At 39.1% G+C, this 23,387-nt stretch overlaps 1 protein-coding gene across 1 annotated transcript; it reads left to right on the forward strand.

Annotated features, from left to right (window-relative positions):
• The first annotated feature begins 8,092 nt into the window (after positions 1 to 8,092).
• On the forward strand, positions 8,093 to 21,277 carry LOC143300470 (uncharacterized). Its single transcript, XM_076614177.1, has 5 exons — positions 8,093 to 8,669; positions 10,193 to 10,331; positions 11,830 to 11,984; positions 13,815 to 13,992; positions 16,844 to 21,277. Exons 1-5 carry the CDS (start codon positions 8,470 to 8,472, stop codon positions 17,468 to 17,470), a joined length of 1,299 nt encoding a protein of 432 aa, XP_076470292.1. The 5' UTR covers positions 8,093 to 8,469; the 3' UTR covers positions 17,471 to 21,277.
• The last annotated feature ends 2,110 nt before the right edge of the window (positions 21,278 to 23,387 follow it).

Genomic DNA, 23,387 nt, shown 5'->3' on the forward strand with positions numbered 1-23,387 from the left:
ACCCAGGACCCTCAGACTGACAGTCCTATACCCTGACGGGAGTATGTGTATCATTATTCCCCCAGGTCTATGTTTCCCAGGCCTATATCCCCCACAGGTCTATGCCCCCCCTAAACCCCCCCGTCTATATTCCCCCAGGTCTATGTTCCCCAAACCTATGTCTGTCAGCAGTGGTCAGTGGTAAGTAGTGGTTAGTGGTCAATAGTAATCAGTGGTCAGTATATTAGTGGTCAGTGGTGGTCAGTAGTGGTTGGTTGTGGTCAGCGGTGGTCGATGATCAGCAGTGGTCAGTGGTGGTCAACAGTGGTCAGTGGAGTTCCGTGGTCAGCAGTGGTCCGATTGGTAAAAAAAACAACAACAAAAACACAGAACAAAACAAAACAAAAACAAAAAACAAAACAGGACGTCATGGTGATACTCTTTTTTTTTCCTTCTTAAAAAAAAATCTTTTTATTCAATGTCACAAACCAACGCAGCTTAAAGAGTTTAATATGGTGGTCAGCAGTGGTAAGTGATGGTCAATGGTGGTCAGCTGATGGTCAAGTCCTAGCAGGACGTTCCAATATTGCATACAAAATGATGCAAGCTGAACTCTGATAGTGGTCAGCAGTGGTCCGGCAGTGGTCAGACAATGCACAGACGTGACAACACAATGCAGCCTGAGCACTTTTGGATTGTGGTCAATAGTGGACAGCAGTGAAAAAAACATAGACCTAGGGGAACATAGACCTGGGGTGAATATGGACCTTGGGGAACACAGACCTGGGGAAATAAAGACCCAGAAAACGTAAATTTTGGGGGGACATAGACCTGGGGGAGACCCGGTTGAAAGAAAATTTGGGGGAACATGTTCCTGGAGGAACTTAGACTGACCTGGTGGAACATAGGGCTGACCCCTACCCAACCAATCGGCTGTTGCCGCGCGTCATTACAACGATTAAAAACAAGAAAAGAAAGAAAAAAGATGGTTACGACGACATCGATAATGATAATGATTTCTCAGAATCTCACTACGTTCGTAAGTCACGGTAAAGATCAGGATGGAATATTTCACTAAGAACGTAAGTCACGTGAAGTGCCCCGGGGATAAGTAACTTCAACTTGAACTGAAGTATCATTTCATGAGGACTCAGAGAGACGCGACAGCTGATTGGATAGTGCCTCGGGATACGTAACTTCAACTTGAACTGAAGTATCATTTCATGAGGACTCAGAGAGACGCGACAGCTGATTGGATAGCGCTTGCGATCTCCAACTCCAATGCAAGAGCGCCTCAGTGGTGGGTTTCGCGGGTGGCGGTTTCCACTCATCCCCAACATCAACATACTCATGCGTGTGTGTTCTTGATGGAGATAATAATTATACACACGTCAAAGATCCCGTTATCCACTTCCGCGCGCGCGCGCGCGCGCACGTGTGTGTGTGTGTGTGTGTGTGTGTGTGTGTGTGTGAGACTGATAGGAAGCGCGCTCGAGCGCTGACACGTGTATGCACGTGTGCGTTAAGGTGAGTTTGTTGTTCTGACCTGTCGCAAATGGTATATCGGTTTATCGTTTCACACACTGGGATGCATGTAGTCTTTCTGTCAGTTTCCAGATGGAAGTGGTGGTGGTGGTGGAAAGGGGAGTGGGGAGAGATCTCGAGACGCCAGATGCCTAACCAGCAGCATAACGCAATGCGCTTAGTCAGGCCTTGAGTGCATGCCTATATATCTGTATGTGTACCTATCAGAATGGATTTCTTCTGCAGAATTTTGCCAGAGGACAACACTCTCGTTACCATGGGTTCTTTTTCAGTGCGCAAAGTGCGTGCTGCACACAGGACCTCGGTTTATCGTCTCATCCGAATGACTAGATACTTAGCCACGGTTTGATTATCTGCCAGATGCAACGTGGTCGTTAGTGGACTTCTTACGTGTGTCGTTGGTGCAGTGGGTTTTTTAGTCCGGGTTTGGATTGTACACAATGTGAACTGTTTCCTCAGCTTATTCATGCCCTTTCCATTTAAATGAACAATTGTATTTGTATTTCTTTTTATCACAACAGATAAAAACAGAAATTCGGGCTACTCTCCCCAGGGAGAGCGCGTCGCTGTACAAAAGCGCCACCCATTTAAAAAAAAAAAAAAATTCCTGAGTGCAGTTTTTATTTATTTTTTCTATCGAAGTGGATTTTTCTGCATCATTTAGCCAGGAACAACCCTTTTTGTTGCCGTGGGTTCTTTTACGTGCGCTAAGTGCATGCTGCACACAGGACCTCGGAGAAAATATCGGCGGCTGAGCCGTGATTCGAACGTGTTTGTTCTGTATTGTCCATGTGTTCTGTGTGGCTTGTTCAGGATTAAAGAGACTGTGGCAGTCCAGTCTTGAATAAAAGCTAATTTGTGTTTGCACATTTCTTCTGTCTTTGCTGCTGTGTGCACATGTCAGACAATCGGTATGAGGATGTAAACCCGAGGACTGGCAAGGAATAAACAACCATAGCAGAGTTCATGTCACTTCAAGGACAGGCCCGGCGCTTCCTTTTTTGAGGAAGTGTCTGGATTTGTTTCAATGTACCTTTTATTTACTTGTGTGCTAGCTGAAACTGAATCGGTAGCGTAAGCAGCACTGACTTGAAGTTGCGTACCTCGTGGATGGAGAGAGTTACCACTCTTTGCTGTTTGTTGATAATTAATTTTCATCTCCTGGCCTCATTGTTTGTTAATTTCCAGTTGAAAAACCACCGAGGCAACCATGTGTTTGTTCTGTATTGTCCATGTGTTCTGTGTGGCTTGTTCAGGCTATGGCAGTCTTGAATAAAAGCTTATTTGTGTTCAGTTGCACATTTCTTCGGCTGTCTTTGCTGCTGTGTGCACATGTCAGACGATCGCCGGGTATGAGGACAAGCCCGGCGCTTCACTTTTTCGAGGAAGCCGTGTCTGGGTTTGTTTCAATGTATCTTTTATTTACATGTGTGCTAGCTGAATCGGTAGCGTAGGCAGCACTGACTTGAAGTTGTGTACCTTGTGGATGGAGAGAAATAAGACTCGAGACGATTAAACAGGCCAGTTTATCGATGACTTGCTTTTCCGGCTGAGATTTCTTTATCAACTAAGGTATTGTCTGTTCTTTTGGGGAAGAGTGGGAGATTGTCAACATCTTCTTCAGTGAAAACACTTGTGTAAAAATCATTTAAGACCTCTGCCTTTTCTTGATTATTCCGGCGGCCGAGGCAGCAGGTTTTGAGTTCTGGTGCAGTACACAGGGGTTTTGTTTTCTTGGTGTGGATTCATGTTATGCCATGCGTAGAAGTTGGGTTCGATTGCGTTAATTCCATTCACTGAGTCTTTGACTGATGCTAACGCGCCAGAAAGTTCACTGTTGTCAAGTTTGATTGTTTGTTTGTTGTTGTTGTTGTTGGTTTTCTTTTTTTTTTTTTTTGCTTTTTTTGTTTGTTTGTTTGTTTGTAATGTCCAAATAATTTTTAACGCCCTAAATTATTGCACCTGTTTACACGAAAGTTTTCGCGTTTTCGTGTCGATGTTTTGCCGGAGGCATTTGAGAAATGACATGTTAAAACCAAGAAATAGGCACAATACGACGCGACATCAGCTGCGGAGAACACGAACCGACATCAGTGTTGTCTCAAGCCGCCATGTTTTTTGTCTGTATTTTCATGGTTTGCTTGACTAAAAACAGAAACTGAGAGCAAGATATCGGCACTTAATGACAGAATCCGCATCAAAATATAGGAAAATAATCAGTGTTTAAAAATTGAGTCGAATGCCACAGCTCGGAAAATGGGTCCGATTTGAGCATCTACAAATGGCAACATAATTTCATCTATGCACAAAAAAAGCCGATCTGAACTTAGGACGCTAAAATAGGACTTTACCAAAACACCTCACGTCTCTCCTCCCTTCCAACCCCGGCCGAAAATAAATCATATGAAATAAAATATCAAAATTACACAAACAAAATGAATAAAAATAAGATGATAAATGAAATAATATCAAATAGGATGGTTTAAATGAATGAACTTTTTTCTTCAAAATGATAAAATAAAAACACAAAAATGCGAAAGTCTGTTAATTTAATTCGATAAAGATTAAGAACCGGCCTTGATTTACATTATCTAAAAACGATCATCCGAGTCCGTCGTGTTGTGGAAAAGAAAGAGAGAAAGGATGAAAAACAAAATAAAACAACAACGAATACCGTGCATACAGATGAACGGAAGATACCAACAGAAAGATTATTAGGACCTATTTACTTTATTCGTAAATAATCTCCCTTGCGAACTAAAGCGTAGTACACGTAAAATTTTTGCAGATTATACAAAATTATACAACTCTCCAAAATTCTATCGGGATTTACAAACAGATATTGAAACATTACTAGTAAAATGGTCAGACACATGGAATCTATATTTTAATGCTAAAAAATCTAAAGTACTTCATATTGGAAAATCAAACCCAGAGAAAGAGTACATAATGAAAATCGGAGACAAAGAAATAAAAGCATCAAAATGTGATGAGGAAAAAGACTTAGGTGTCACATTTGACAACAATAATTTATTTATCATTTGACAAACATGTAACAAATAGTGTAAACAAAGCGAACAGAATGATTGGAATAATAAGAAGAGCACTGTTTACATTTATAGACAAAGTTACTTTTTTATTGTTATATAAAACGTTGTGTTGGACCTGTCCTAGAATATGGAAACACTGTATGTACACAGCGCAAAGTAAAGCAATCACAGGCCATAGAACGGGTTCAAAGAAGAGCAACAAAGCTGATCTATAGCATAAAAGATTATTCATATCAAGAAAGATTAAAGTACTTACAAATACCATCACTTAAAGTAAGAAGAGTAAGAGGGGACTTGATATAGACGTACAAAATATTTAATGGGTTTGACGATGTAACAAAGCATGCTTTTTTTATACTCCATAGGTAGACAATTCCAAAAAGAACACCCGCCAGAGAAGGAAAGCTTAGTGGTAATATTTGGTGGAATCAAGCATGGGCACAGGCTGTTGAACTTAAAAAGAAGACTTTTAAACAATGGTTAAAGGATAGTGAGGATTTTAAAAAAATGATAAGAACACGGAGATTGACAAGCAAAGACTAAAGGACAGAGTGCAACGATGATGGATTAACATCCGAACAGCTGGCTGTCAGAATTGATAGTGAATCAAACGAACAATATAAGGAACCAGCTCCTAATAATGACATATTTATAAATGCTCTACTAACTTCTAAAGAAGTTGAAGATGCAATTGCGTCATTTGGAAATAAAAAGTAGCTGTAGGTTATGATGGTATTTCGTACACCATGATCAGTCATCTTCCTAAAGAATGGTGCAAGCTTCTTCACACACTATATGCGAAATGTTGGGAAACAGGCAAAACACCTTGTATATGGAAAAAAAGCTATCATTACTCCGGCATACTTAAATCAGCTAAACCACTATCAGACACATCGAGTTATAGACCCATATCCCTAACATCGCACGTCGGAAAAATCTTGGAGAAAATTATATTGATGAGGCTAACATAATATTATTATGATAAAAACAGAATTATTTCAATTGCACATGCCGGATTCAGAAAGGGCAGATCTAACTTAGATCACCTAGTAAAACTAACAACAAACATAAAACAACAGTTTTCAAAGAGAAAGAGTGTTTTGGCCACGTTCTTTGATGTACAAAACGCTTATGACCGCATTTGGCATGCCAGACTACTGTTTAAGCTACACAACATCGGGTTAAGTGGCAATGTATACAGGTATATAAAATCTCTTTTGACAGAAAGAAGCATCATCACTAAAGTTGGGCAATCATTGTTGTCTTCAAGATCAATTAACATGGGTATTCCGCAAGGTTCTATAATTTCCCCACTTCTGTTCAACACAATGTTGCATGATTTGCCAAAATATTTGTCTAAAACTATAAATCTCGCCCAATATGCTGATGATATAGCAGTTTGGGTGAACGTAACATTGCGAAAGAAAACGGGCCTGCGTTATATCAATCACATTAACAATTTATATCAATCAGAACTTGATAAATTAAACATTTATATGAAAGATAATGGATTACAGTTTTCAACTGAAAAGACACACATGATACTTTTTAATTATGGTGCTGCCCCCCAAAAATTACCAACTTTTCATCTTGATGGAAGAGAACTCTTCTACAAATCTGAGGTCAAATTCCTTGGTGTTTATTTTACTCCAAAGCTAAATTGGAAGAAACATCCAGAAAACATGAGATCAAAAGCAATGAAAAGCTTAAGTTTTCTTAAAATCGTCAGTAAACAGCCTTGGGGTCAAGATTAAACACTTTTTCATCTCGCTACTGCACTGGTAAGATCTAGACTGACGTATGGACAGGAGGTATTTTTCTCTGCTCCGAATGCTTTCCTTAAAAAAAATGCAAAGCCTGGATAGCAAAGCCATAAAGCTGGTCCTAGGTGTTCCGTTTCATACGAACACATTACAGTCGTATAGAGCTGCAGGAATACTACCTCTTAATGAATTAAGAAAGCTAGCATCGGCAAAATATGTAATTCGAGCAAATGCTACAGAAAATTCTGTCAAAACTGAGATTAATATACGGTCTGACAAACTTTTTTCGAAACGAGCTAAACAGAACAGAAATCTAGAAACTATTTCTACATTCGTGTCAGGTACTATTAATCAATCAACTTGATTAATGTTTTATTAATTTTGTGTCGATTCAAAATCAGTTCTGCAGTCTATCAAATCAGGTTGTACAAACATTAATTATAACGTCATTTTTGAAATAAGATTTTTGATTCACTGCCGTATTCAAATGAGAGGAACTAATATTGAAATGTGCTGGATTCCCTCACACTGTAGGCTTTTCTCTACTGACTGAACGTGCAGATCATCTTGCAAAGCTTGGAGCTAAAAACTCTTTAAATGCAATTGAACTTCCTCATCGTTTATCATCATCGGAAATGTGTAATATTGTTGTCTTTAGAAGTTAACACTTCTGCCTTATTAAATGCTAAAAGAACTGGCAGGGCTGTTAAGAGCATGGCATTTAGGTTATTACTAATGCTCCATACACAAAATATTGTGAAAATATTGAATGCATTTGCAAGGGAAGTTTAACGGTAGAGCACGTTTTAACTCGCTGTTTAGTAATGAAACCTTTTTTGCTTCCAGAAACTGAGGAACACGTGTTACCAGTTTCAAATGTTAACATCAGTTGTTTTTTTTGGAAAAAAGTTATATATTTCAAACTGTTCTTTATTAAAGTTAGCTAGCTATGTGTTAAATAGTCCAGTTGGTTGTTTATTGTAGGTCCCCACACGAACCTCTTTTCAAATAATAATCTACAGAAGTAGTGCATACAATATTTGATTATTGATAATTTTTTGGTCCTAATCCGGCTTCCCCGTCCCGCCTCACACACACACCCTTCCAATATTATGTTTTTTCTTTCTCCAATCACTGACACTCACCCTCTTTATTTCAGTTAGATTTTGTACTCTATCTTTTCCACATTCTGTTCTCTGTCTGTGTCTGTTCCTTTCTTAGTCCCCTCCTCCTCCCCACCTCCGCCCCCGCCCCTTCCCTCCACCTCCAACGCCCCCCTTTTCATTCGAATATACAGAAATGTCAATTTCTAATGAATAATAACAATTATCATTATGATAGAAATGATAACAATCCAAATGATGATAATAATATCATTTATTTTCAGTCTAATATCATCATCTTAGATGAACAAACTATAAATAAATAAACGAACGAACAAAGGTAGACACTGCAAGAAACAGTACAGACAAAATATTTAAACAATATTCCACTGAAACAAATTTCAGATTGTTTACATTTAGTAACAGAGTAACAAAATTACTGGAACAAATTAACAAACAATATTAAACGTGCACCTAGTACAAATACTTTTAATACCAATTATTGCAAATTTTGGCTCAGGACCTCAGGCAGAAGGGTTAAAATTGCTCAGGAGCTCAGGGGTCAAAGGGTTAAGAAACTCATAGATAAACATGAGTTATTGACAAAAACGAAATACGACTGACGGATAAAATGACTGTGCTAGTCAATGACCTGACCAACAATGAAAAGGAGTAAAATCTGAAGGGGCATAAAAAGCCAAAAATGGCTAAGTTGTATATATAACAACGCCCCAAATCCTGATCCTGATCTTGATCCTGAAGAAATTTGAATGACCTTGAGCGATGTGTGTATTGTTTTACACGAGTACGGTAAAAAAAAACATCATGTGCTTCACCTATAACCTCTGACCTTGCTATGAGCTTTACATGCCGGGTTTTTTACGTAATAAGGTCAGAAGTACAGACGTGCGAACAATCTTTCCACTTTCAGTTTGGCAGCCATTCTTTTTGGAACCTTTGATGTTTCACGGAAAGGACTACTGATTTTGGTGTTAGCGTTTTATCTGTAGAACTTTTTTTGGGGGAAAAATGGCGATTCGAGTGGCTGTCATTGGCGCAGGAGCGGCAGGGCTATGTGCAGTTCGGCATCTTGCAAGTCGATCGCCCACATTTTCGGTCAAAGCTTTCGAACAGAGTTCGGGAGTCGGTGGCACATGGGCATACACCGATGCTACAGGGACGGACTGTCGTGGCCTACCTGTACATTCCAGTATGTACAGAAATCTGAAGTGAGTTACTGATGTGCAAACTTCCGATGTATTTTTCATTGTTGATGACAAATAAGACCTACGAACGGCTTATATAATGTAATAAGTTAGTTAACCCCCCAAAAAACAACAACAACAACAAACAAACAAACAACAACAAACAAAAAAACAACAACAAAAACAAAACAAACAAAAAAAGCTAAAACAAACAAACAAACCACCAACAACAACCAACAACAACGACAAAAAACCCAAACCAAACCAAACAAAACAATAATAATGATGATAATATATAGATGAATAAATAAAATGCCCTGTAAGCACAAGATCAGCTGCAAATGTAAGTCTAGTCTTTCGAATGAGGTTGCCGAAGTTCAAAGATCTCCCAGGTCAACATATGTGCAGGCCTGGTAGTGCTTAAACCCCCTTCGTGTGAAAACGCATGCAGAAGATCAAATACGCACGCTAAAGATCCTGTAACCCGTGGGTGATGGAGACATGAAAATACCCAGCATGCATGAACCACGACAGAGTCATTGGCAAGTCGATTTTGGTCGTGTAACTGAAAGAAGAAGAGAAAGCATTTTGTGCACACGTAAATCCCATCACCATCTCTGAAGAGAAGATGACAAGGTCAGTTTGGCTTGCCATAGGAGGATGGGGTGAATGACATATTCACCCGTCATGCATCATCCGTGAAGATGTGGTTACCATAAAGGTGGGAATGAATGTGGTCAAAAACAAAGAAAAAAAAAAGTCAACAGAAAACAGCAGGACTCTCTCCCCCCACACCCCCTCCTCCACATCAGCAGATTCTTCAACCAGTTGGCTGCCTGTGATCAAGAGCATACAAAAGTCCATGATGAACAGAATGACTCATAACAATAAGTGGCACAACTGACCTGAAAGTGATAATTATGTATATACACAATAATTATTTAGTTTCTAGCTCCAGCTCATTATTATTTGATCTACCATTATGATTTATATTCAAACGAGAAGAAGATTATATAATCTATATATCTATGGGACTGACAGAAAACCAGATGAGCAGGAAAGAACAAAAGGTGTGGTGGCTAACAGTCCTTGCACAACACACATGATTACATTCATAGGCACTCTTACCGGCATACAGATATAGGTGCATTTTCAGTCATTCAGAGTCCAGTTCACACACACACACACACGCACATACACACACATTCACACACAAATACTCTGTTTTATGTACGCTCTTGTGTGGTCAACGACTGTGCACACTTACATGTGTATTTGTGCATGCATTCATACTTGCATGCATGCTTGTGCATACACTGACACACACACACACACACACACACACACACACACATGTACTCATTACAAACAGAAACACACATCCACACATACACACACACACACACACACACACACAATCAGAAACTCATGCACACTTGCATACAAGTACATGAATCATTCACAAAAGCACTTCGTATATACTCGCTGAATATGAATGTGACTGTGTCTGCTTTAAAAACATGACTGTTTTTATTTCTATTTTTCAGAACCAATCTACCAAAGGAAGTGATGGCCTTTCCAGATTTTGAGTTTGACAAGCAGCTTCCGTCGTTCATCAGACATCAAGATGTTCTACAGTATTTAAAAGATTATGCTACATACTTCAACATACTGCAACATATACAGGTACTGTAGTGATGGGAGCAATAGCCAAGTAGTTAAAGCATTGGACTTTCAATCTGAGGGGCCCAGGTTTGAATCTCTGTGACAGTGCCTGATGGGTAAAGGGTTGAGATTTTTCAGGTCTCTCAGGTCAACATATCACCTGCTTGTGCCTGAACCCCTTCATGTGTATACGCAAGCAGAAGATCAAATATGCATGTTTAAGATTCTGTAATTCATGTCGGTGTTTGGTGGGTCATGGAAACAAGAAGATACCCAGCATGCGCACCCCCTGAAAACGGAGTATGGCTGCCTAAATGGCAGGGTAAATAAACAAAACGGTCATACACGTACAAAGTTACATGTCTGTCTGAGTGTGTATGTGTGCATGCTTGAAATCTGATTGAATGACACAGGAAACGGTTAATGAGCATCCAGTGGCAGCTGTTAGTCGGCTCTACCCAGGTTGGCAGCCTGTCGTGCAAATGACCCTGTGTTTGTACAGGGCTTTGAGTTTGGTCTCTGACCGAAGATAGGCTCTATATAGATATCTGTATCATATTGATAGTATGTGTTAGAGTTTATGAGTTTATATTTTGAGATAGAGAGAGAAAGCAAGTGTGTGTGTATATGTGTGTGTGCAAGAGAGTGTGTGTTTGTGTCAGAGAACAAAAGCGAAAGGGGGTGGGGTGGGTGGCAGGGAAGGTGGGAGCATGGAGAATCCAGGAATCTGCAACACTTTGCAAACTGATATTGAAATGAGCACATATTTTACGAAACACAGATCCAGTTCTTGATATGAATATTCTCTTGGAATAATCATTAAATGTGTAGACAGATTTGAAAGATGTATTCCTGAGACACAATCATTTAAAATATATCTTGTCACAAAGTGGACAACAAAGATGACAAGTAGTATATATGAATACACACACACACACACACACACACACACACACACACACACACACACACACACACACACAATCATATCCACAGGACAAAGTGTTTGCCATAATTTCCTGTATCTGGAAACGGTCCAGAAATACCAGCTGCAGTTTTAAGTGTCACTCTATGTTTGTATGGTTAAACATGTTTATCATGTGTAGATGTCAAAGTCAGTAATTGCAAGCATGTGTATTATAAATATTTAATGTTGGTATGTGTATAAATATACATGTTTGTGCGTGGTTTTGGTGCACAGGGTGATTTATCACAATTATTTGTTTTATTTAAGAAGTAGCAGCAGCTTTATTAGTTTATGTATCTTTGTTTGGGAATGATTTTGTTTTTATAATTTAATTTGACAAACTCATCTTATTCACCCTCTACCAAGATAAATAAAAAAAGAAAGAAGAAAAACTAGGATTATATTTTTTACAGTTCCATGACTGAGAACAAGGAACTAGGAAAGAAAATGGAGTAGAAAAAAAAAAGATTTCTACAAATCGTACCATTTCCATTTAAACTAAATCAGCGCATGCTTCAATGCATGAGTCAGCACTTCTGTTAATGTTTGCAGTTTGACACCCATGTGGTCAAAGTGGAACCAGTTCTGTGTGGGAAGGAGGAAAGTCAGACTGGTCATGGTCAGAAATGGCAGGTGACGACAGCTCCCGTGCTGCAGAAGACCAGCACAGTCACAGAGGAGTTCGATGCTGTCATCGTTTGCAATGGGTAATCAGTGTTGCTGTCATCATTTGCAGTGGGTATTGCAATCAATGTTGCTGTCATTATTTGCAATGGGTGATCAATGTTGCTGTCATGGCTTGCAGTGGGTATTGCAATCATTGTTGCTGTCATCGTTAGCAGTGGGTATTACAATCAATGTTACTGTCATCATTTGCAATGGGTGATCAATGATGTCATCATTTGCAATGGGTAATCAATGTTGCTGTCATCGTTTGCAGTGGGTATTTTGCAGTCAATGTTGCTGTCATCGTTTGCAATGTGTAATCAGTGTTGCTGTCATTGTTTGCAATGGGTAATCAGTTTGCTGTCATCATTTGCAGTGGGTATTGCAATCAATATTGCTGTCACCATTTGCAGTGGGTTATCAATGTTGCTGTCATCATTTGCAATGGGTAATCAATGTTGTTGTCATTGTTTGCAGTGGGTATTGCAATCAGTGTTGTATTTCTCTTTTTTGTCACACCAGATTTCTCTGTGTGAAATTTGGGCTGCTGTCCCCAGGGAGAGCATGCCACCACACAGAGTGCGACCCATTTTTTTGTATGTTTTCCTGCATGCATTTTTTTTTTTTTTTTTGAATTTTTCTACAGCATTTTGCCAGGGATAACCCTTTTGTTGCCGTGGGTTCTTTTACGTGCGCTAAGTGCATGCTGCACACGGGACCTCGATTTATCGTCTCATCTCATCAATGTTGCTGTCATCATTTGCAATGGGTGATCAACGTTGCTGTTGTCATTTGCATTGGGTAATCAATGTAGCTGCCATTGTTTGCAATGTGTAATTTATGTTGCTGCCATCGTTGATCAACTGAAGTGATTCTTGTTATCCTTGTTATGATTACTTGCTACAAGGTATATCGACAGGAAAGGGGCAGGTTGTGTTATAAGTGGGTATAGAAAAATCCCAGTATTTTAGCTTGAATTCTATGCATCCCTCCAGATGAAAGCTTCAAGCTGAAATATTGTATACAGTGAGCATTTGTGTTGTACTATTGTGTGATAGTGTTTGTGGGTGTGTGGGTGGGAGGGTGTTTGTATGGCTGTATGTGAGTGTTTATGTATAATGTTTATGTCTTAAACAACATGATAGTGGAGGAAACAACATACTTGCACTTGGTTGTTGTGTCTGATACATGTGCTAATATTCTAAAACCATTTCTACCCACGAAATAAACAAACTTGAATTTTCTTCTTTTTTTTTTCCAAATATTTTAGTGGTTTTTTTTTTCTCTGAAAATCGGAATTATCTTCCCCGTATTGGGAGTTATCTCCTCCTTTCAACATTGAACTTATGATTAATATATTCTTCATTCATTTTCCTTTAAGAAAGCACATACTTTTACAAACTGTTGAGCATGATTTTAATTTTTATGATTTAAAAAAAAATTTTTTTTTTTTTTTTTGAGGTTGGTGATTATTTTGCAAAAATCACAAATACTGAAATAGTTCCATAAGTGAAATGGTTTATTTTCATGAACACATTAAAAAAAGGGAAGAAAAAAAGAGTAAGTTAAAAACATTTGGATTGAGGCTGCTCGTCATCTATTGTTTGTGCCCCTGCCCCTCTAGAATGATTGCAGGTCAAAGAGATCTGACACTCAAGGGTTTTTCTTTTAATTTTTGCTCCTTATTCATTGAGCATCTTAACATATCAAACCTTCCCCTTCGCATTTCATTTCACTCATAGATGTGATAACTGGTGATAATTATTTCACCAGACCTTGCAGGATTTGTTTCCCCCCTGTAAATGTTCAAATATTTGGCAGAGTTATAAAACTTTTTTTTCTCTCCCTGATGATCGTTGTATGTTTTTCAGCCACTATGCTTTGCCTTTGATCCCGTCCATTCCTGGGCTGGAGAGCTTCCCAGGGGAGATAATGCACAGCCACAACTACAGACACCCGGAGCACTTTCAGGACAAAAGAGTGCTGTGTCTGGGAGCTGCAGCCTCCGGTCAGGACATATGCCTTGATCTGTCTTCTGCTGCTGAACTGGTAAGCAGGATGTTGATATGTTCATGGCGAAATTGCTGTTCAGTGTTTTAGTGAACAGTGGTGGTGTGGTGGTAAAGTGTCCGCGTCTGAGCATGGAGGTTTGAATCCCACACGTGCCGGTATGCTAGACCTTGAATGCTGGTCTTGGTGCTAGTTATTCGGATGAGACGATAAACTAAGGTCTGGTTTGCACACGTAAAATAACCTATAGCAACAAAATGGTTGTCCCTGGCAAAATTCTGTAGAAAATTCCTGTTTTGATAGGAAAACAAATGCACTTGGAGACCAGAAAAAGAAAGAAGCAAAAAGAAAAACAAAGGTGGTGGTACTGCACTGTAGTGATGAGCTCTCCCGAGGGAGAGAGGCCTGAATTTTACACAGAGGAATATGTTGTGACAAAATGTAATGCAATACAATACAGTACAATACAATACAATACAATACAATACAATACAGTGGAATGCAGGGAATACAGTACAATGCAATACTGTTATAGTTCCTGTTGCACTCCAAACTGGTGCAGTCTAAGGGTAGAGTAGAAGGATGAAAGGTAGGGGAGGGACAGTCAGGGGAGGGAGGTAAGTGACAAATTTCTTTTTTTCCCCCAGTAAGTCATGAACTGAAACTGACAAAATAAGGTAAGAGTAATTTTAAAAGAAAATAAGTCTTCCCTGTCTTTTCCTGTTAGTCATGTGTCTACCTTTCTCCTTCTCTTACACCTTTCTGTCTCTGTCTCTCGCTCTCTCTCTCTCTCTCTCTCTCTGTATCTCCCTCTCTGTCTCTCTCTTTCTCTCAATCTCTCCACCTTTTTTTTTTCTTTCTTCTCACTTTTCTCAGATTTATGCTGTTCAGGCTAACCGCTTAAGTACTCCAGAGCTTGCAGTTTAAAGCATATCATAATAATATTATAGCGCTATAATACTAGCATAAGCAAGCTCTAAGCGCTTGACAATCCAATACTTATTAAAGTGAAACAAGAAAGCATATAAAAAGTAGCAGAAACATAAAACAGAATCATTAATATTATAAAAACACAATGCATAAAACTCACAAAGTAACATACTATCAATACTACAACTGTTACACTCCAACACTCACACACGCACAGACACACACATGATTAAATGGCTGAGATGACAGCAATTTTCACTTAAAATACATACATGTAAAAAGGAATATAATTGTAATCTGCATGCCACAGATTTTGTAAAAATTGTAAAATAAAATTTTGGGTAGAAAAGGTAAGACGGGTAAAAATTGGGTCATTCTCCCTTTCGAACCACACCACCACCATCCATCTACCCACCCCCATTCTCTCTACTCTATCACACACAGTCACTTTGCCATGGGCCTGGGACAACAGCACTATTTGAGTTATGACAAGTATTTTTTAAAGAGATAAGTTTTAAGATTTGCTTTAAAGGTAGATAGACGAGTTGTTCATCTGAGAGCAATAGGCAGAGAATTCCAAGTTGTTGGGCCGAAAACGGAAAATGACCTCTTTCCACAGGAGTTAAGGATGTATCAGGGAACAGTTAGCTGGAAGGAATCAAGAGATCTCAATGTTCTGTTTGGCAAGTACGGGTTAATAAACTCAGAAAGATATGAGGGTGTGGTATCACAATTCAGGCACTGAAAGCATTTGAGCCTGTTCTGGACTTCACAGCAAAATAGTTCAAAAGAGACTGATTCTTGTTGGCAGTAAAAATGGTTTGTTATTAACTAAAACAACTGCAGTCAGACGGAGAAGGTGTCAGCACACATTATACCAGGTGTCAGTGTCAACACTCATTATGCCAGGTGTCAACACTCATTTTGCCAGGTGTCAGCACTCATTATGCCGGATTCAGGTTGATGGAGTGAGGTGGTAATATGGGAGGCATAGCCTGAGTCACGGCAAAATAGTCTGTGTGGAAGACAATACGAAAAGCTCTGTTGACACTAGTGATCATCATGTAAAGTAAATAAAGGAATAAAAGAGGTTGGGGGTGGGGGTGGGGGGTGGGGTGGGGGGTTAAAAACAACAACAACAACAACAACAACAACAAAAAAAGAGAAAGAGAGAGGAGTTTACAGTCAGTGTAGACTCTGCTTATAGGTGCGTTTGTGGTTCATCATTTTGGGGCATGGCTGCATGTGAATGGGTGATTACCAGTGCATTTGAGTCTAACTTTGCTGAGAGAAATGTGCTACACAAATGCTGTTCATTCATTCATTCTTCTTCTTCTCCCCATTATTATCATGATTATTATTTATTATTATTATCATCAACATTATTATTATTATTATCATTACTATTAGCTGACCATGATATGTCTGACAAAATAGTTGGTCTTGTGGGACAGATAAAGCGTTGAATCAGTTGAAGGGCTGTGACAGGGTAAAAGAACAGGCATGACAGAACTGAGGACAGTCAGGACAGGTTATCAGACAAAGCAGGTGATTACAACACACACACACACACACACACACACACACACACACACACACACACACACACACAGATACAAATAAACAGATAACTGAAATGCACAGTTGTTACACAGACTAAAATTGTGTATAAATGCACAAGTGATCAAAATCATATGATGGACCATGAAGATACAGGGAATATTGAACCGACAGACTGTTTTTGATTTTTTATGTCAAGTCTTATGTATTTTATATTTCAAACATGGCCAGAAGCATAGAGTGCATTAATAGTCTGCATATCAAGCATGTAGCATTTGTATGACAGAGCAGTGAGAGTTTAAGAATGGACATGCAAAATGATGTGTGCTGTGACCGCTGTCTGTGGAGTCAGGTGTGAACAATGTGACTGACCTGCACTGCTGTCACTGTTCGTTCACAGGTGTATCTGTGCCACAACAAAGCCCCATTGCAGTCCAAGCTCCCTCCAAATGTGCAGCAGAAGCCAGGCATCCGCAGTGTCAAAGGGTCCACGGTGACGTTGAACAACGAGGAGGAGATAACTGTCGACTGCCTGCTGTTCTGCACCGGCTACCGCTACGACTTCCCCTTCCTCACCGACAGCTGCAACCTTCGCATAGAGGACGAGCGAGTGACTCCGCTCTACAAGCACCTGATCCATACCCAGTTACCCTCCTTGTCTTTCATCGGAATCTGTAAAACGGTTTGCCCCTTCCCACAGTTCCACATTCAGGTCCTGCTGGTTTTAGCCACGCTTGACGGCTCCTGCAGGCTGCCCTCCAGGGAGGAAATGGACGCTGATGCGGAGGCGGATTTTCAGAAGAGACTGTCAGAAGGACTTCCGAAGAGGTACGCTCACCTGATGGCCGTTCGCCAGTGGGACTACAACGACGTCATAGCTCACATGGCGGGGTGCCGGCCAATCAAAAGGGGAGTGCAGAGTTTGTATGATGCTGTGCATGAAGTGCGGGTGAAGAACTTGATGGACTACAAGAAGGTGAACTATGAAATGATTGATGAAGAGCATTTCCAAATTGTTGGTCAATAGGCTCTTTTTACTCGGGTGAGATTTCTGTGAGATCAAATGATTTCTCACATGTCTGTGATTTTATATTTTGTGCATGTAGCCATCCTTGGCTGTTGCATTAACAGACATTAATGTGACAGATGATGCATTGATTAACCTGACAGGTGATGAATTGATTTACCTGACAGGTGATGAATTGATTTACCTGACAGGTGATGCATTGTTTAACCTGACAGGTGATATATTGATAAACCTGACAGGTGAAGCATTGATTAACCCGACAGGTGATGCATTCCTTTCTGACAGCCCTTCAATCCCCAACCCTACCAGTACCAGTCCTTTGCAGATAAATCCAGAAACAGTGATAGTAAAAAGTGTTACTGATGTATCCTTTGTGACAGAGCTGAACTCAGTTGCAGAAAATAAGGGCCAGGTTGTTGGCTATCTATTGATCAAAAATAGCTTAAAAGAAACAACAAAAAAACCTCTCTCTCTCTCTCTCTCTCTCACTGTCTGTCTCTCTATTTCTGTCTTTCTTTCTGTCTCTCTCTCTCTCACTCTCTGTTTCCTTTGTTTAAATTTGTATATAAAAATCTTCACCTCAGAATGACAGATGTTGCTACATTAGTGACTTGTGTTTAAGCAATTGTTCAGCTACTGGTGGGATGAATGTAAGGTTGTATCAATGTGTATTTTTTCAAAATAAGTTATTTTTTATATCATTTTGATCAAATCGAAGTGTTGGTGATGGTATCCCTGTAAACTTTTTGTTGTTGTTTACACTGCCTGAATGAAGTGGTATTGATTCAGGAAATATTTTTGATATTAATCATGTTTGCTTAACGCAGATTATATCACCAGGTTGTATGTGAGGATTATGTGTATGCTTTGATGGGAAACAGCTGATTATACATCGTGTTAACTGGCCAGATAAGAAGTGATTGTAGATCATGTAAACTAGCCAGATAAGAAGTGAGTGTACATCCTGTAAATTGGCCAGATAAGAAGCAATTGTTCCTCATGTAAACTGGCCAGATAAGAAGTAATTGTTTCCTCATGTAAACTGGCCAGATAAGAAGTAATTGTTCCTCATGTAAACTGGCCAGATAAGAAGTAATTGTTCCTCATGTAAACTGGCCAGATAAGAAGTGATTGTTCCTCATGTAAACTAGCCAGGTAAGAAGTGATTGTTCCTCATGTAAACTAGCCAGGTAAGAAGTGATTGTACATTGTCTAACCTAGCCAGATATGAAGTGATTGTTCCTCACATAAACTGGCCAGATAAGAGGTGATTGTTTATCATATAAACTAGCCAGGTAAGAAGTGACTGTTCATCATGTAACTAGCCAGATAAGAAGTGACTGTTCATCACGTAACTAGCCAGATAAGAAATGACTGTTCATCATGTAACTAGCCAGATAAGAAATGACTGTTCATCATGTCAGCTAGCCAGATAAAAAGTGACTGTTCATCATGTAACTAGCCAGATAAGAAGTGACTTCATCATGTAGCTAGCTAGATAAGAAATGACTGTTCATCATGTCAGCTAGCCAGATAAAAAGTGACTGTTCATCATGTAACTAGCCAGATAAAAAGTGACTGTTCATCATGTAACTAGCCAGATAAAAAGTGACTGTTCATCATGTAACTAGCCTGATAAAAAGTGACTGTTCATCCTGTAACTAGCCAGATAAGAAGTGACTGTTCATCATGTCAGCTAGCCAGATAAGAAGTGACTGTTCATCATGTAACTAGCCAGATAAAAAGTGACTTCATCATGTAAACAAGCCAGATAAGAAGTGACTGTACCTTGTGTAACCTAGCCAGATAACAAGTTCTTTTGCAGGATAAAGTTCATTTTCTGCTTTTCCCTTGTAATCATCATAGCAGGTCGTGGTAAAATGTATTTTAAAAGTGTAAATCAATGATACTTTTTTTTAATGTCCTCAAGGATTAGTTAAAGTGCATTTATGGGTGCATTGTGTATTCTCTTTTCTTGAAATACCATTTTACCATAAGAAAATGTTTAGTGTTATTATGATGTTTCCTACTGCTCAGTGTTCATGGCCATACCTACTGTATTGTGAGCCCAGTATTTATGATGTTCTTGTTGAACGTTTATCCTGTGTGGCTCAGTCTGTGTAAGTTGTTTTCCAAATTGGCTTCCAGTGTGTGTATCGGATTTTTAATTATTATTTTTTAGTGTGTGTGTGCGTGCGTGTGTGTGTGTGTGTGTGTGTGTGTGTGTGTGTGTGTGTGTGTGTGTGAAGTATCTCCAGCAATTCAACTTTTACTGGACTAAAGAAATGCCATAAACAGTTCAGCATTGCCATCAGTCCAGGTATAGGGAGTAGTGATGTTGCTAACATGTAAAATGGACACTGCTTGTGAAGATTGCTCCAAAGTTTATTGCAAGAATATTTTTGAAAGTTTGATTGGTATATTCTAGTCATGTAAAAAAAATTGAATCGTTTCTTCTTCTTCTTCTCCCCCCCACTCCCCTCCCCCGCCCCCAACACCCCCTTTTTGCGTGTTTTTGTTCTTTTGTTCTTTTTCATCATTTTTGTGTGATATCTTAGTTCTTTCTTCTTTTCCTTAATTCTCCTTTCCCTCTTCCCTTTTCTCCTCTTTCACCATCTACTTTCTTTCTCTTCTTGTATATATATATATATGTATATAAGGACTGGTGCTTTTTCTGGTTTGTGATAATTTAACCAAGAAAAAATGGTAACATCAGTGATGAAGGACAGTTTGCAGAGAATAATACATGGTTGTTTTTAAGCGACACTGGACATATCTGTCTTGTGAAACATTTTGATGTGTAAGTGTCTGTGATGATGTGTAAGTGGGGGGAGAACAGAAGTTGATAAAACAATAAAGAAATAAACTTATCAAGCAAGTGGTATATATCACATTATGTTGTTGTATAATCTTATGTTGTTTTCAAAGCTGTTTGATGCTGGATGGATGCGCCACTTCTATGCAAGTTTTTTTTTTTGTTTTTTTTTTTTTCTTGAAATCTGATGATACTGAAAAAGTGAGACAGAGCTATGTGTCTAGACATTTGATCAGTATATAACAGTGGTGCTGATACAGCAAATGTAGAGATGCTACCTTGGAGATGGAGGTCCTATTCAGGAAAGAATGGAGCCATGAAAAAAACAAAAGTGGTAACTTTTTAGTGCCTCCCATGTCTCACAGAAAACAAGATAGTTTGTTTTGTTTTTTTATCGACAAAGTAAAAAATCAACCCCCCAAAATATGGTAATGGAGTACCTTAAATATGGTTTCATCATCAGGTTTGACTCTTGGATTGTTCATGTAGGAAAAGTTTTATGTCAAAAGTCATTACCTTCCTCCCCAGAATTGAAGCTAAAGTGCAGAAATGAAGTGATAGTAGACTGAAATTTTTAAAGGTACGCCCTAAAAATAAAATGTAAGAAGCATGGGAAGTGCTTAGAGCTTGGTCTCTGACCGAGGATAGGCGCTATAGAAGTATCCATATCAGTCAGTATCAATATCAAGTTGTAGGGGGCACCATAGTAAAGCCTGGTTTCAGCACAGTGTTGTGTCCTTGGGGAAGGCACTTTACTCTGCTTTCCCCACACTCCACCCAAGTGTGAATGGGTACCTTACTTTGGTCGGGAAGTTTCACAGTGGCGGAAGGAGAGGATTGGGGCCCTGCCTTCCAATGCCGAGCTTTAGACACCGTGAATATGAATTCACTGCCGCCTACTGCCATAAAAGGACCTTTAACCTGAAACTTAATGGCCCAACATATTTTGTATGCATGTATATGGTGGGTAGGGTTTGGGGGGGATATATATATATATAAAAATATATATATATATATATATATATATATATATATATATATATATATATATATACATGCCATTGTATTAAATGCACATTGATCTATGAGAATTAATTATTTCTGAATGCAGCTTGAATAAATATCCTTGCCATAAATTCTGTCTGTGTGCTTTATGTTTGTGTCTCAAGTGGTCAGAACTGAAGAGTTATGCTTTAAGTTTCATTGGCTTTTTACTTTATTTCTACACAGTGACTTGAAACACATTCCTCTGTCTGCCTAGGTACGTGTCTGCCTATGTGTTTGTATGTCAAACTCCCATGTGAGTGATTATGTCTGTGTGATGTACATGTGTACCTTCTGCTGAGACCGGGTCATCATTTTGCAGTACCTCGACTGCCAGTCACTTTTCCAGCTGCTTGCAGATGAATGCCACACCCTCATCCCACATTTTCCACATTCTGTTCTCTCTCTCTCTCTCCTTTCCTTTCTTAGTCCCCTCCCCCTTGCCCATCCCCACCCCCCTTCCCTCCATCTCAACCTCCCCACTTTTCATTCAAATATACAGAAATGTTGAATTCTAATTGATGATAACAATCATCATCATCATCATAGAAATGATGATAATCCAAATAATAATGATAATAATAATATTAATAATATCATTTATTTTCAGTCAAATACCATCATCTTAGATGAACAGACTATAAGTAAATATATGAATCCCCATCCCATCACTTAAACATGTTCATGGTCTACCTATATTTACCAAACTACCATGATTTACACACACTACTTTTGAAAGCAGACACAAATGCATGCACACATGAACACACATGACATGGCACACAGCACATGCTGCATGGAACTTTGTCATACACACAGACAAAATCATTTGCTGTATATGATACTGATGCCTGCATGGTGGAGAACGCTGGTCACCACATACACATACACTAAAGAAAAAGAGAGACGGGCGGTCATAAAGATGTTTATACTCTCTCTCTCTGTGTCTTGGTGTATGTCCCTCTCTCTCTCTCTCTTGGATTTGGCAAGTGAAAATACCCTTAACTCGCTTCTAAGTCTTCATTGATGTGCTTAAAAAAAATTTTTTAACTGAAATCTTTAGCATTATCTTTTGCAGACTATGCAATGTTGGACATTCTTCTTATAACACTGAAACCTAAAAAAAGAAAAAAAAAAGAAAAGAGAAAAAAAAGCAGTTTTAACATTAAAAATACTATCTGGTATTGCTCCACCATCAATTACTAGTTCCTTTCGTGTTAGTGTTAATCGCCATGTTCATAAGATAATGCTGCTTCTTCCAAGAATCTTTTCAAAATCCAGCCTCATGTGATCTGGTGGTTTGCTTTCGAGTAACATTTCATTCTCTCTTTATGCCCATACTATATTAAGTAGATTCAAAGATGCCTATCATTCACATTTAATGAAAGAATTTGCCAACAGTTTGATGATTTTGATTGAAATTTCTGTCTTCCTCTGTGTCAGTCTCCTTCAGTCTGTCAGCCCGCCTCTATCTTAGTCTGTCAGTGACGCTTAATGTTACTGAACGTGTGTGCGCACACTTTCATCAGGCAAAATTATGCAGGTGTAAACAGAAGGCTGTGCAATGTTGTGCCATGACTGAAACGACATAATGTGTTAACACAGTAATGCTCTGTATTAGTAATGATAAATAGATTAGTAAAAATGGAGCAGATTCACCTGTTTTTAAATTGTGTACAATAAATTCACACAAAATATTTTTTGTACATACCTATTTTCTTCGCGCACCCACACATACACACACACACACACACACACACACAGACACACACACATTTATGCATGCGCGTTAAATAAAATAAAATTTTAATTCAGAAGAAGAAATATTTTGCGGGAGTGTGGGAGGGAGCGTGTCGATACTCCCCCGTGTCGATACTCCCCCGTGTCAATACTCCCCCGTACACACACACGTGTGTGTGTGTGTGTGTATGTGTGTGTGTGTGTGTGTGTGTGTGTGTGTTGATTTGTCTTTTTCAATTTAGCGTCTTCTAGCCATAAGTTGTTATTTGACAAAGTAGGTGGGGAAAGACGGCTACTGGTGAGGGAAAAGTTACTGTT

The sequence above is a fragment of the Babylonia areolata genome, chromosome 26 (assembly GCF_041734735.1).
Source record: "Babylonia areolata isolate BAREFJ2019XMU chromosome 26, ASM4173473v1, whole genome shotgun sequence".
NCBI lineage: Eukaryota > Metazoa > Mollusca > Gastropoda > Neogastropoda > Buccinidae > Babylonia > Babylonia areolata.